General features: G+C 46.8%; 1 protein-coding gene across 8 annotated transcripts in view; it reads right to left on the bottom strand.

Moving 5' to 3' along the window:
- FBLN2 (fibulin 2) overlaps positions 1-15,876 on the bottom strand; it is a 91,550-nt gene that overhangs the window by 15,691 nt on the left and 59,983 nt on the right. For all 8 annotated transcript variants that reach the window (XM_056501656.1, XM_056501658.1, XM_056501655.1 and 5 more), the window contains exons 3-8: positions 15,084-15,195; positions 13,401-13,530; positions 9,055-9,241; positions 7,535-7,741; positions 5,449-5,562; positions 4,602-4,703 (exon numbers count right to left, since the gene is read on the bottom strand). In XM_056501656.1, coding sequence (XP_056357631.1) covers positions 4,602-4,703; positions 5,449-5,562; positions 7,535-7,741; positions 9,055-9,241; positions 13,401-13,530; positions 15,084-15,195 — 852 coding nt within the window. The remainder of the gene's footprint in view (positions 1-4,601; positions 4,704-5,448; positions 5,563-7,534; positions 7,742-9,054; positions 9,242-13,400; positions 13,531-15,083; positions 15,196-15,876) is intronic.

Below are 15,876 nucleotides of genomic sequence, written 5' to 3'. Positions count from 1 at the left end.
GACTGTGAGCTGGGCTGAGCTGCAAGGCTTAAACCCTGAGCCATGGCCCTGCAAAGCTCTGCTCTGCCTGCTCAGAGGCAGTCAGAACCTCTGGCAGTGCCATCAGGCCAGCTGCCAGCCCACCAGAGTCCTCTGGTCATTTATCATACAAACATGCCTGGTTTCATTCGTTTTTCTAAACAAATCCCTAAATTTGCCATAGAATCCCGAGTGCCCAGGACCTGTCTCCCTCCCGTCCTGGAAGCCAACAAGTCAGTAAGATGCCTGACAGAGCACTGGGAATAACAGGAGTTATGTTTTCAGTATCAAATGCAGTTAATTCCAACACTGGACCAGCTGTGGTATTCATCCAACCCAATTAAGGCTGTGAGGCTGTAAGATGATATTTACTTTCAAAAACAGGAAAAAGAGGAAAAAAACTGAGTGCTATACTGAAAACAAGTCACACATTTAATTTTTGAGGAATCTACTGAATCTGTGTGTGCGGCAGCAACATTCCTCACTTTATGTCAGCAAAACCCAGAACGAACTGCAATCATGTAATAACTCTCCTTTTTCCAGATCTCTTGCTGCAAACAGCAACACACACACCATCCCTGAGCACATCTGTTGCACCCAAGAGCTGGCTTTTTTGTAGAGAAGTATCAACATTTACCTAGTGCTATTTGTATCAATATGTACTTTAACATCAAAAACTCATTTTGATGCACCTTCTATTCTCTTGTGCTGCATCTGGAGTTTCTCATTATTTTTTTTTCTCTTCAAATTGCCTCAGCTCTGCTTGTTTTATGGGACACATCTGTGCAATGCAGGCACTTTGTTATTTTGCAACCACCCACCCTGAGGTCCAGGAATAAAGAGACCATGTCCTGCTCCCTGTCAGGAGGAAAACTGAGGTGGGAGCAGCAAAGACATGAGCAGAGCAGTCAGTGAGCAGTGGGTGGTGGGAATGACTTTGCCTGAAAGTCACAGGAAAAACAGCACCCAGCCTGGCTCTCATCTCTGGAGAACAGAGCTTCCTGCCCAAAGACATTTCAGCCTCTGCTCCCAAAGACACACAGAGGTGCTGTGTGAAAGCTGTTTAAACAGCTCCTCTCTGTGCATGGCTGGCTTTTGGGAATCCTGGGTGTCTGCTCCTGAATGCACTTGGAATTAGAATCCCCTGCCTCTGACTAAAGGAAATTCCACAGATCAAAGATTATCAGCTGCTTTGTGGCTGTGCAAAGATTGTTCCTCCCATCCCTAAAATATGCAAAGAGTAACATCGTTAAACCAAAAAGAATTTGCAAACTAATTAACAAAGGCTTTCTCCTGGTGTTTGGGACAGCTCAAGGTGGAGAACAAAAGCTGTTAGGCTGGAAAAGGATACTCCAGGAGAATGAAGCAGTGAGCAAAAGGCAAACCACAGTACGCCTGTGGCTTTCCCCTTGGACTACAAAAGTAGGAAAAAATGTTAAACATGGCAAATGTTCTGCTGGCACCACACACGGAGCAGAGCTGGATGGGAGTGGAGAGCATATCAAAAAAAAGGAAGAGAATTTCCCAAGTTTTATAGGTTATTTAAAAGGATACCTGTAAAAACTGCAGAGCCTTAGAGGAGAACGGAGGTTTGGTGTTTAATGAGGGAGAAGGGCTCACAAATGAGAGCTGTCTTTGCTTTCATGAGTAGTGCCTGAGGTTTATCTGGTATCAGTCATAATAAAACTGTTCTAATGTCATGGGGCAGAGGGAGAATGTGAACCAAAGGAAGCACCTGGCACCTGCCAAAGCAGCTCCTTCCAAAGCTGCAGACACAGGCACTGGTTCAGTGTCAGAACACTCCTGGGAGAGGTGAAAAAGGACAGATCCATCCTCCCTGCACAGTGCAGGGAAAACATCGGGGGGTTCAGTGGCAAGAGCCAGGAGCAGAGCTCGAGGAGGGGCTGCTCCTGGAGCTGCCAGTCTCCCATGCAGGAGTGTGATGCCTGCAGCAGGCTCTGGGCACACCCTGGGCACCTCCAGCACCAGCCTCAGCTCAGGCTGAGCTGTCTCATAAAGAGACTCCTTTCTTCCAGTGCTATTCTCTCAGCCATTTCATTGAAACCAAATAATTTAATTAGTTTCCCATTCTTACCAATACCTCTGATTTCTCAATAAATAATAACAACTAAAAAATAAAAACCCAATGTCAAGAATTTAAAGAACACCCAAAAGGTGATAAATCACAGTTCTCTGGGTTCTGACACTGCAGAAGTTTTCCTGCTTGTGCCCAAATGCCACACGGTGCTTTGTAACCAGATGGGATCATAGAGCTTTAAAGACAGGAACAAAACCAAAGCTGTGCTGGTCAGAAAAACTGTTATAAATGTAGGGAGGAGGACAGAGGTGGAAGAGGGTATTGCATTCACACAGGACACTACAGTCATGGGCAGTGATGCTTTCATGGATGACTGGAGGTCTCCAGGTGCTCCATTTATCCAGGCAAGGCTGCTGCTGCCTCTAACCCAGCCTCTAGAAAAGTACCCAAAAAAGAAACTATTTCACATAAGCTGAGGCTCTGGATGCTGGAAGCAAATTAAATCCTCATAAATGCACTTTGTAAGAATGGATCAGTTTCTTACATGAAGTCAAACAGCAGGGATGATCCAGCAGAATTATGATGCATCCTTGACTTTCCCACAAAGAAATTCATGCCAGAATTAGCAAAGGACTGGTGAATTTTAAAATGCCCTCCCCTTGGAATGGATCTTTGCCAGTGTCCTCACTTGCACGGATTCTTGAGCTGTATTTCTGATGTGTTGTTGTTTGGTGGTGTCTGGCAGTATTGAACTGTGTAAGAGATCAGCTGCTCTGACCCCTCAGCTCAGTTTGCAGCCACCAGAGCTGCTCTGGTCACCACACCTGTGGCTCAGGGCTGCTGCACAACACGATCTGCACCCTGGGAAGGCGTGGCTGGGGAAAAAGCCAAAGAGCACACAACTCATGAGGTGAAGGGCTGAGCAAATGGTGCACATATGTTTGTGCTGCCTGGCTCTGAGATGTCGATGCAGGGATGGCCAGAGAGCCAGGAGCACGGATGGTGTGGAGGCGTTGCAGAGCATGGAGAGCTGTGATGCTGCGGTGAGCGGCGTGTGCCTCTCGTCTTACCAACACATCTCCTATGCCTGTTGAGAATAAAGCCCTCTGCACACATCCCACTGGGGCTGACACAGGAGAATGATCCCAGTGTGTTCTCACATAACTGTCCGCTGGAACAAGCCTGAGCACCTGTGAGGCACTCATCCAAATCTACAGCAGCGCGGGGCAGCCAGAAGGGAAAAACAGAACTCTATTAGAACAGCTCCTGAAATCAAACAACATTTCTTTCACGCCAGGGATGCTGAGATGAAGTGTGCTGGAGCTCCCACATCAGCACTGGGCTGTAATACATGCAGTGTTACACTGAAAATAGGGCTGCAATAAGCCCTCGGAGATCATTCAGTCCTTGCTCACACTCCTGTACTTTTGCCATGCCAGAAAGAAATATCCTTAAAAACAGGCAGGCATTCATACAGAGACAGTGGACAGTGCACGTTCCTTAAAATGAACCTGCTCCAGTGCACCACCACCCTCACCATCAGATCCTGACTTCAACAGAGATTATAAATGTGCTTGCCAAGGTTTAAACTCACTGCTTCCACTGACAAATACAAATTCTTTCATTTCCTGTAGGAAAACGATTGCCTTGAAATGCCCCTTTTGATTCTGACATTAATTAATCAAATTAGCTTCCACCACACTTGAGTAAGCAGTGCACTGTGAATATTTCATCTGGCGATATTAAAATCCCATTTTCTTCACAGACTGTCTGGAATTTCATGAAAAGGATTTGTTATTCAATAAGGTCTAAGATTAAGAGCGATGTGATCATTTGTGAGCAATTCTGAGCACAGGGAGCTCCTGCTTGCATTTCACTGTTATTGCTCCCTTACTTAGAGATTTATAATTAAGGTATGTCACAGGGCATTGCTTCTGACCCCCACACCCTCCCTGGGCAAACATATCCCTTGTCACTATTATTACACTATTCTGTAATGTGCATGCTTTGGAATTCACTGCTCATCACTGGGCAGGCCAGAGCTCCAGCAGCAAGAGCACACCTGGAGCTGGCTCAGCTCCCATGGCACGTTCTGCCTCAGCTGTGAAGCCTCCCTGAGTTCAGGTTTCCAAGGCAAGAGGAGCTTTGCAAACAGAGCAGATGGCAGAGCAGAGCTGTGCTCTGAGGGTGCCCCAGGACAGAAAAGGTGCCCATGTCCTCTGGGCTGCTCCTGCTCCCAGCAGGAATGCTGCCTGTCCACAGCTGTGCACACAGAGCCTGCAGAGGAACCTCAGAGGAAGAGAAACCAGAGGGGCTGAAAAAAAGCTTGCAATGTCAGAGGAAAAAAGCACCAGCCCAGGCGTGCCTCCACCTTGCCAGGTAACAGCTGCACTGTGCTTCAGGAGGTACCTGCAAGAGAGAACTGGGGCTCTTTCTGCCAAATGGTCTCTCTGATGGCACTGCAATTCCCAGTTCTGAAAAGGAGCAACACCCAGGGGAGTGAGGAAAATTAACCATGGCTCTGTGGGGAGCCCAAAACACTCACCTTCACAGGAAACCCCATCAGCCATGAGTGTGTACCCAGCCATGCAAGAGCACACAGCATCTCCTTCCACAATGTTGCACAGGTGCTTGCAGGGGCCGTTATCTGCACAACACAGAATTGCAAAATACATCAGGACCCCCAGCACAGACCAGCTGCAGCTCCACACTGCCAGGCCAGCAAGACACAATCCCAGCTCAGGCAAGGGGGAATCAACCTGTAACCAACCTGTCCAGCCTGTAAACAAACTGTAACCAACCAGCCCTGAGCACTGCTCCCAATCTGACAGCTGGCCACTGCCACCTGCACTGCTCACATCCTGCACAGCTGCACTGCTCACACCACCCAGCACAGCTGCACTGCTCACATCCTGCACAGCTGCACTGCTCACATCCCCTGCACAGCTGCACTGCTCACACCACCCTGCACAGCTGCACTGCTCACATCCTGCACAGCTGCACTGCTCACATCCCCTGCACAGCTGCACTGCTCACACCACCCAGCACAGCTGCACTGCTCACATCCCCTGCACAGCTGCACTGCTCACATCCTGCACAGCTGCACTGCTCACATCCCCTGCACAGCTGCACTGCTCACATCCTGCACAGCTGCACTGCTCACATCCCCTGCACAACTGCACTGCCCAGCCCAACCTGAGGAGCAGCTGGGGAATAACCCTGAGAGCAGAGAGCAGCCTCAGAATCCCTCCTTGGGTTTCCCCTGACAATTCCTCAGCCTTGTGCCAGCGGTAACACATTAAAGCTGTGCACTGAAATCAGACTGGAGAAGGGATGAGAGGAGTTTTATTCTGTCCCTAAACATTCCTCTGCAGCTGACACCTCCAACGTACCTTTGCACTTGTCCTGCTCCTCCTGCAAGGACACCACGAGGATGGGCTGGGAGGGAGAAGCTATGGGAGGGACAGTGGCTTCGGCTTCCCTGGTCACCTGTCCTCTGTCAGGGTCTGCAAGGCAAGGGAGAATCAGGGACAGCACCATCTCCACCAGACACCCCACAGCTAAGGGTGATCCCATCCATCCCACTCCACCATGGTTTGGAGGAGGAAACAAACATCATGGATACAGATCAGAGAGCCTGGCTGACAATCACTTCTGTAAAGTACTGCAAAATCTGAATAAACTAGAAAGTGCTAATTTCACTTTTGAAACATTTGCTGTATTTTAAATACAATGGCTATCTTTCATTCAGTATTTGATGGAAAAAAACCCCAAACTCTAAGTAAGCCTTTGACCTTATCCTGTCCATCCTATTTCAACACAGACAAACAACAAACACCTTTACAAGCACGGGGTACTTCGGAACGACTTTTGTACAGCCAAGTGGAAAATGTGACAGCTGCTGTCTGCCTCTAATATTTTCAACAGATAATAATGTTAAAGATATCATGATAAAAAGAGCTCTGTTACATCAGTAAGAGTAACCCAGTTTATCAGTATCATCAAAGCAGAAGCCTAAGTCCATAGTGCTAAATTCTCCTTCAGGAGGGACGTGTTCTGTCCCCAGTGAGTTCAAGTGTTACGTGGAGCAAAGTGTGAGCCCCAAAATAGTGACAACCTTAAATGACTAATGGTGACTGCAGTGCAGGTTTGGGGTATGGGAAGAGTGATTTCCTGAAACAAATGAAGGCAGGCACACAACAGGCTGTGGAACAGAGACAAATCAAAGCCACCTGCATGGGGCAAAGCCTGAATGATTTCCCCAGGAATGCCTGAGATGTGCACAGCCACAGGGGAACAAGGAGAGCTGAAAGGCCACTGTGCCACGTATGGTTCAGCCAAGCAAAGGCACTGAGGTGGTTGGGAATCCCAACCACCTCCCTGCCCCTCCCTTGCAGGCACAGCAATGGCAACTCCAGCCCTCCCTGCCCTGGCCCCTGCCCTGCACCTCTGAGGCCCCACGGGTGGCCCCTGCCCCATCACAATTCCCAGCTGAGCTCTGCAAACCCCTCTGTACCCCTGGGCACAGCCCTGAGCACCAGTCCTGCACATCTGCAGGAACTTGACTTTCCACATCACACCCAGAGCTTCAGCCAAGGCAGTGCTGAGAGAAGAACAGCAAAGCAAAACCACAAATATGTCCCAGGTGAGCAACCAGGCCAAATTGTGCAGTGCTAAAATAGGAACTTTTCTTTGCCTCTTTTAGATTAGGCTCCTTTCCTAGAATTTTAATATAAGCAGAGCAGACAGCTGCCACAGGAACAGTGAAATGCAGTCTTGAGGTAAATGCTGTAACACCACATTGAGAAGGATGACATAGATAATGCTCATTGCTTAGCTTGAACAGAGCATTAGAAGCCTAAGGAATTCTGTCATTGGATGGAAACACTGCCTTTGCTTGTTAAATAACACAAAGCACTTGTAACTAATATGAGGTTTCAACTTTCTGGGTTATCTGACTTGAAATCATGCCATTGGAGAACTCCACACATCAAAACAATTATAACACAATAGACTGTCTTTTCCAGACTTCCACCACACTAGATAAATTTAGAGTTTGTTATCACTGAAGAATGTTAATGATTTTAGACAAAAATCAAAGCTCAGGAAGCAATGCTGTATTTCTGAACTGAGTTAAGTTTATCTTAACTTTTCTGAAGAAAACGTAACTGCGAAATATAAAATTATTCTAAGAAGAACAGGTTATTTCTTTAAAAAATCTTTACAAATCCTCTTCTGGAAAGTGCAAACACTCTTGATTAGAAACAGCACTCTTATCCCATACCACCAAACACAAAAATAAGGCATAACTGAATTTCCTGAATTACCATTTTTCTTTACATTTTACAATTTCTACAGAACATGTCAATGCACCAACATCCACTAAAAAAACCTCAGAGAAGCTGCAGAAAAACGAAAGAAAAGCTTGGTTGATGAGTGCAGGTATAAAGATACTGCCCTTTGTGTCCCTTTTCTCACCTGGAGAGCAGCTGGTGCCATCCTCCTGCAGGGTGAAGTCTGGGAAACACGAGCACTTGTAGGAGCCCACAGTGTTGATGCACAGGTGCTGGCAGAGCTCCCCCCCGTAGAGCAGACACTCATCCAGGTCATCTCCAGGCAGGCTGTTGGACATCTCAGCCTCACTGCTGATGGACAGCGCCTCGTGGTGATCCTCCCTCTCTGAAACTACAGCAGAACACCTCTGGAACTACAGCAGAGCATCTCTGAAACTACAGCAGAGCATCTCTGAAACTACAGCAGAACACCTCTGGAACTACAGCAGAACACCTCTGGAACTACAGCAGAACACCTCTGGAACTATAGCAGAGCATCTCTGAAACTACAGCAGAGCATCTCTGAAACTACAGCAGAACATCTCTGGAACTACAGCAGAGCATCTCTGAAACTACAGCAGAACACCTCTGGAACTACAGCAGAACACCTCTGGAACTATAGCAGAGCATCTCTGAAACTACAGCAGAACATCTCTGGAACTACAGCAGAACACCTCTGGAACTACAGCAGAGCATCTCTGGAACTACAGCAGAACACCTCTGGAACTACAGCAGAACACCTCTGGAACTACAGCAGAACATCTCTGGAACTACAGCAGAGCATCTCTGGAACTACAGCAGAACATCTCTGGCAGCTCTTCTGGCCTAGGGACTGCACAGAACACGGTGTGTGGGCACACAAGAAAAGTCAGATCTACCCAAAAAACTTACTGCAAGGGTAAGAACACAGGAACCCATCCTGGAGATAACACTCTTGTGCTGGAGAGCCCTCTCCTCCTTCCCTAAGGCTGCAGGGACAGGTATTTTACAGAGCCACTGGGAAACAGCCACAAGGGAGGTGAAAAGCTCACCTTTCACATGACTTCCAACCTCATTCCCACTGACATTTGAACTAGGGCACTGTGCTGAACCCCATCTGAAACTGGCCCCAAGCTGAATTTCAAATTTCAGGAGAAGAAGTTGTCCACTTGGTTTGGAAACTTTCCAACATCACAATTTGTTGACTTCTCCTATATTAGCATTAGTAGCAGCCTGGGAGGCACTGAGCAGTGACATGGTTGTCCTTCCTACTGCCTTTAAACACTGCCCAAAGCTGGGACACCACCTGCCTCCACTCCTGACCAAGTCTGACAAGGCTTTCTGTGACATTAAAGTTAATCCCAGAGTGAGTTTCTTAGTTTTAATGGTGCAAATCTTGTATCTGGGCTAAACAGACAAATGGGGATACAATTCAGCATCAGAAAGTCACCCCAGGACATTTTCTCAGTCAGCTTTTCTTCAAAACACACAGCCAAAATTTCCTTGCTCAGTGAGGTCTCAGGTATATTTAAGGATGAGAAACATCCCCATGTTCTTTGCTTTTTCTAGCCTGCTTTAGGAACCAGGCAATCTGTGCTTGGTGAGAGGAAATCAGCTGTGCTCCAGCAGCTCCTGGAGGTGTGTGTGAGGCAGAGCCTCGTGTGTCAGTCACAGAGGGACACTCACCCTTCTCGGGGCTGGCCGTTGGCAGAGGCTCAGGATGCCGCTTGATCTCGGGCTGCACGAAGTGATCCCCCCCCTCACAGCAGGACAGCAGCACGTGGCTGCAGGGGTAGCCCAGGTTGATGTTGGACTCACAGCTCTTCCCCTCGATCCTCAGGCGCAGGCCCAGGCTGCAGCAGTCACAGCATTGCTGCAAGACAGGGGGAACGTCAGCAACCAGCACATGGAAACACTGAGAAAACTGCCAGGGCAGTGGTGGGTCCCCACCCCTGGAAGTGTTTAAAAAATGTGTGGATGTGACACTTGAGGACATGGTTTAGTGGCAAGCAGGGTGGTGGTGCAGCGTTTACAGCTGCACTTGATGATCTTAGGGGTCTTTTCCCACCTTAACAATTCTATTTCGTGATCTAAAAACAGCTTCAGGGATGAGCCCACACACCTGGAACTGATCTGCACTTTCCTAAGCAATGGAGCATCTGGAAAAGCATTTGGAGTGCAGACAGTTGTAAATATCAAAGCTTTACTTGTGTTTGTTTTTGCCATTCTGCACCAACGGGTCAACTGCAGCCACAACAAACACAAAGTCTGGCTGTGCCAGTGATTTCAGCAACTCCACACGCCAGGAAGGAGTGGTGCTGCAGATCAGCTCCTCCCAGCTTACACTCACAGGCCTTGCTTGTGTGTAGTGGCAACAAAAATCATAAACAAAACAACACAGATCTGAACCTCTTTGCATTAGAGCTCAAAACATGATCAGTTTGAAGCTATGTGACAGGAACTGGAAATAACTTGCACAGACAAGAGGGTCAGCAGCATCCCAGCCCTTTCAGGTGTGAGTAAAGACTCTCCTCTCTGCACTGCTGCCCTGCAAACCTGCTCTGACCTTTGACTGCCTGGCTGTGCTGGACAGCATCCTGCTGAGACTGGCTGGAGGGAGGCCAGGCTGTATTTGATGAGTTACTTGCCTCTTCTTTCCTTCCTCAGAGTATCTGAACAGCAGCTTCGCTGACTTGTTCATCTCCCACCTCTTGCAGTTTGCTCTGCTGCAGACAAAAACTGTGTGCTGCTTTACTCAGTCCCAGACAAATCTACTGCACAATCAGGCCACAGAAGGACATCAGATAAATGATACCAGACTCAGAAAGTCCCTGCTGTGGGTGCACAGTGCACACCTACCCAAGCAGGGCAGCTAAGGAGCTGTGAGTCTCTGCTGCAGACACACTGGGGTCACACCTCAGCTGGAGAGGCCTTTGTGCATTTGAATTTAAGTGTTCTCTCACCCCAAAATTATTTTTTTATTTATTTGTTTGTTCATGTATTTTAGCTACAAATAATCTGTTTCACTGACAGAAAAGCACAGTCTCTTTCCCAGTGCAACTCCTTTGATAGCCATCCACTCACTGTGAGTTTACAGTGACTCTGGAACTGCCTGTACTCCAGTCTGCTCAAACATTCAGCCTGTGAAAAGGTGTCAGACACAGGACATGAAGGGCAGGATTCAAGCTGGCAGAAGGAGCTCTGTCAACAGAAAGTCCAAGGACAGAGCAGCTCCCAGGAGGGGGATCCCTGACCTGGGCAGGGCAGATAAGAGAGGCAGTGTTGTAAGGAGTATGGAAGTGGGAGGGATCACTTTTCATCATTAGAAATCCTAGGTGGGCATTCCCATTAATCCAGAGCCTCTGGAAATGCATCCCCTGCCACCCCAATGCTCAGAAACTCTTCTGCTGAGCCCTTTTTTCAGCACAGAAGTGGGGGCTGGTGAGCATTTCACACTCAGTGCACAGCCTGGCATGTTCAGCCAGCACTGATGGCCCTGCTTCCTAATCTGAGAAATCCCCAAACATCATAAACAGCAGACATTACTCACATCTGCAAATATGAACAGCCATAAGGAGCTCCCTCCACATGCCCAAATAAATACATTTGTGAAAAATTTACAGTATGGGCCTTGAGGAGGATGAATTATTTTACACACTAAATAGGCTAAATTATCTTTTCAAAAGAATATTTAAAAAAATAAAAATCTAGCCATAATGAATTCTGGTCATGGTAAAAAAGGGAAAAATTCTTCTTGCTATCCTCCACAAATCCAGAACCCTCAAATTCAAAATTTTATGAAAAAAAAAATTTCGGTTTTCTGCAATTCCTTTGTTTTAGCTCAGTTTTGTCATCTTCAATACACAAAGTAGACGAAGTTCAAGATAATTCATGTTTTTATTGAAGTATTGTAAAATATGCAATATTTGCCTTGAAGACCGTGGCTTCTTTCAGTCATAGTTTGATTCACAATTTATCCCATGTGCAGGCATGACAGAGAGTATTAAATCAGTCATACATCTTTGGGCTCACATATTTTCCAGGTGAACAAAACTGACTCATTTTCCAGTGGAAAAACTTGTTCGCTGAAAAGATCCTTCTAAAATGCAAAAATTGGAATGCCTCAACCTTCTGTTAGCTGCCTTTTGAACTTCCCAGGAATTCTACAACTGATTTAATAGCAAATACGACCATTTTTACCTTGCAATTTAGAAACCCACCTTGAGAACCATTCTTTGGCTCACAGCTTTCTTCGTTCCCCTCAAAACTTTCTTTGCTGGAATCCTGCATAATTGGATTTACCATGGTGGAGTCTCCATCCATTAGGAAAAATCCTTAAGTCTATGCTTTTTGTGTTAGAGTAAATAACAATTAAAGCACCCTAAGATTAGGTTGATTTAGCACAGGCTGAACTCCTGGATCTGCAAAACCAGCACTGCCACATTCACCTTGAAGCAAGAGGTGAAAACATCTAAAATGCCTGAAGACCTACAAATGTTTGTAACCTGGAGGTAAAACCCTGGCTTTTGGCAAGACAGTGTAAATATCTTGCTGGGATGTGGGGCAATTAATGAATCTTTCCACATTCTAGAGAAACTTTTTTGATTTATGCCACAGCATTTACTAGACAGATCAGGAGAAACACCACTATGGACTGTCAACATGTTCTGCCAGATGCCCTCCGACACAATGTTTAACCATAATAAAATTAGAAAACCTTTCTTATAACACAAAGCATTAGAAAGCAGTAGAAAGTTGGATTATTTTGTATTACATCAGTATATATTGTAATGCTAAAGTAATATGAAGTCTCAACAGTCTCAATATTTATTGATTTTTTTTCAAGCAGTAGCTGCAATGACTCAAAAGCTAAACGAGCTAAATAGGTGAGCAAGCTGTTCAGTAATTTTCCTGTCTCAGATGGTTTATCTGAAAGGAAAAATCCCATTGGACCTGGCATGAGGAACCATTCCACGGGAGTATTTTGTCACTGGTTTCAGCTCAGCCAGGAATGATGGAGCTCTCCCTCCCCACCTGTGCCTGAGGAATGGCATGTGGCTGACTCCACAGCCTGCTCTGCCTGGCATGCAAACGACCTCTGGTGAAAACCTCAGAATAACAATTCTGTCACATTTCAGACATATTAATGTCTTCTCCCAAATGCACAAACTCTCCTTTTACTCTAATGACAGACTTCAGACCCAAATTAACAGTGGTTCTGAAGATGACATATCAGCACAGCTAATTAAGCCTTATAAACCCTGCAGTGGATGTCCACGTTCTCTGCTTTTCCAGTGAACAATTACCTGCGAGAATCTGTGATGCACAAGAAGAGACAGAACTAATCAGGTTCCTGCTGAGCTGACCAAGCTGCACTTAAGCTGAGCTATAGCTATGTAAATTATGATCAGAGGGAAATTAATTCTGAAAGGCACTGTTCTGGTGAAAACAGGACAAGCCAGCTGCTGAATCTTCAAACTGGTTTAAATTGGTTTGGCTCCACTGGTTCTCACAAAGCAAATCTCATTTATCTAAGCGGAGGTTGTGGCTCAGGATTTGTGATTTGTGCTGTCCATTAATGGTTTGCCTCTATTTATGTACAAAAGCTTCCATCATCATCTAAATGCTTGTTCCTCTAGTCCAGCATTGTGTAGAACTGGGAAAGGGGGCCACAATTCAACACTGGAGCCAAGCAAGCTGCCCAGTAATGGGTTTCACATTATATCTTCAATTAAGTTTTGCCCCATCATTTTCTAAATTCTTCTACACTATAGATATAAAAACTAAAATGGACTTTTCAGCTACTTCCAAAGCGAGGAAGCAGAAGCAATACAGCCAGTTAGGTCTACGAAATGGAGATGGAAATCAATTCAAAACAACATTACTGTGAAGTTTTAAAAGGGGCTGCAAACTGAAAAGCAAACAGCACCATTTCACTGCCACATTCCTGCAACTACATCTTTCCTGTGCCCCACAGCAATGCAGGAGCAGGAGGGAACAGCTGGCACAGCTGCAGAAGCAGCAGAGCTCACCTTGTAGGAGGAGCCGGCGCAGGGGTCGCTGTCCTCGGGGCCGCACGAGTCCCCATCCTTGGCGGCGAGCATCCCAGCCAGGCAGCTGTTCTCCCTCACCGTGGCCACACAGCACTGCTTCTGGGCAATCCTGCCAGGGCCAGGCACCACACTGTCACACAGCCCAGGGCCATCTCTGACTTGCCCAGGAAACATCCCAGTGCCACCTGAACTGCCCCTCTTGGAACATCGAAACATGTGCAGGAAGCTATCTGGCTGAACAGGAACTATTTTTAAAATTAGTATCTACTTTGTGTATCTATCCCCTGGATCCCGGGCAGTGTCCAGGGCCAGGTTGGACACTGGGGCTTGGAGCAGCCTGGGACAGTGGAAGGTGTCTCTGCCCATGGCAGGGGGTGGAATGGGATGAGCTTTAAGATCCTTCCAACCCAACCCATTCTGGGACTTTGTGATTCTGCTTCTTACAACCTTTAGGTAGTGAACTGAGCTGGAGTGGACTCTTGGGAGCTGCAGGAATTGCAGGGCTCCAGCACAGAGAGTGCCCTGGGGCTGGACAGGGGCAGGGGCACCAGTTCTGCCCAATGGTACAGCTCCCAGTGGCAGCAGCAGGTTTTTGTCCTTGTTTTCCAGGCTCTGAGGCCACATAATTGAATACTTTTTTACATAAAATGTTTTCTTTAGACATAATGTTTACAGGTGGGCTAAATTTTTAAAACAGGGACACAACTGAAATTTTACAAGTAAGACAGTTGCACCCCTGATCTCCTACTCCTTTAAATCCCAGTTGGTTCACAGGGACTGAAACATTTAGGATCTGGCTTTTTAATCTAAAACCAGCCTCAGATGTGCAGGTGCAACTCATTAATGTACTGGCTTTGCACCTTCTTAGACCTAGACTGGAATTGTTAATCTGCCTTTACTTCACAGACAGCTGGTATGTGTCAGTTATGTCACACCAGATCCCAGGGGGAGGATTTCAATCTCAGTAACTTCAGAAAGGTGTCGTGATGCTAAATTTGATAAAAGGGATTATGCCAAGGTTTTGCAATGACGGGATCTAAATGATGGGATCATTTGAGAATGTGAGTCTGCAGAGAGTTTGTCTCCACCCCTCCCCAGAGGCTGCTCCAGACTCGTGGGCAGGGAACGGGATGAACTGCAGCTCATGGGGTGCTGGGTCCAGGTCACCCTGCAGCCATCCCTGTCCTGCTGTGCGGAGGGCACATGGCTCCCCCCCAGACCAGGTGCTGCTGACACCAGCAGCAGGGTCAGGTGTGTGGTCCCCCCTCCAGCAGAACCGGGGGCCACTCACACAGGACCATAAACACATCCCTTGATGACACTGACGCGGATAATCACTGCATTTAGCACTTGCCCAGGGGAAGCCAAGCTCTGCCCTCCTGCAATTCCACAGACGGGCAGAAAACGGGAAACAAAAATCTGTGCTCTGCTCAAGGAGAGACAAAAAGAAACCTTTAAAAGCTTTCGTTTGGATTAGATTTTGGGCAAATGGAGGGGGAAATCCTGGCTTCTAATTAGCCGTGAGTATCTCCAGTCTACAAATAATTCAGACAATGAATGACACAGTTCCCACTCTCCTGGACATCCCACAAAGTACATTTGACTTCTTCTCAAGGGCTACTCTTTATGCTAACCCAAAATGTTCAGTTTCACCTTACGTACCTGCAAATATCACCATCCATTCCACTTACAGGGATTTCTGTGCACTCCCCGTTGTCTATGGCCCACTGCTGGCCAGCTCCACAGCAGCTCTCAATCAACTCCTTCGTGGAACCTGTGCAAAACATACACACAGATTTTTTTTTATTATTATTTTGTATTGAATGGATTTGGTTTAACTCTGCTTCTTAACATCTTGACATAATCAATCACCTGGTGATGTCTTTCAGGGGGAACAACGGAAGGAAATTAAGAGTTTTAAATGCTGTAAATGACATAAATGGTTTGAAGAAAATTCTGTATTTGACAACTCTGAACAAAATCCCTGAAAAATCCTGCTTGGCACTTGGTACAAGTTGATTCAGTCATTATGCTGCTGTAACAGTGCCCTCACTCCACAGGCTGGGTTAGCACAGAATGCCCCAGCCTTGGATGGTTCAGCTGGCTAAGAATGAAAAAGGGGTTGGGAGACATAACTGTGGCTGAGAAACACTAAGATGCAGTAAGAGAGATAGACACGGAGTCCTGCTCTAGTTCGCACATTTTGCTTTGTGGATTTCCATGGAAGGTGTAAATTTGCAGGTGGCAGGGAGATAGGATTTTGCTGGATCCTTTATACCTACTGCATAGACTCAGGGCACTTTGTTCTCTTCGAGCCTTCAGGCAGGAACAGCCCAACCCCGTCCTGGGGCCACTGCAGGTGCAGGGGGGCTAAAGACCAAAGCCATTTGTGTCCCCCCACCCTGCTCACAGCCGGGGCACCACAACAATCTGCACATGGCCCTCAGGCTATGCA

This window comes from Oenanthe melanoleuca, chromosome 12 (genome assembly GCF_029582105.1).
Source record: "Oenanthe melanoleuca isolate GR-GAL-2019-014 chromosome 12, OMel1.0, whole genome shotgun sequence".
NCBI classification, from domain to species: Eukaryota; Metazoa; Chordata; class Aves; order Passeriformes; family Muscicapidae; genus Oenanthe; species Oenanthe melanoleuca.
Note: the sequence above shows the minus strand (reverse complement) of the source record. Positions and strands in the feature narration are given on the sequence as shown.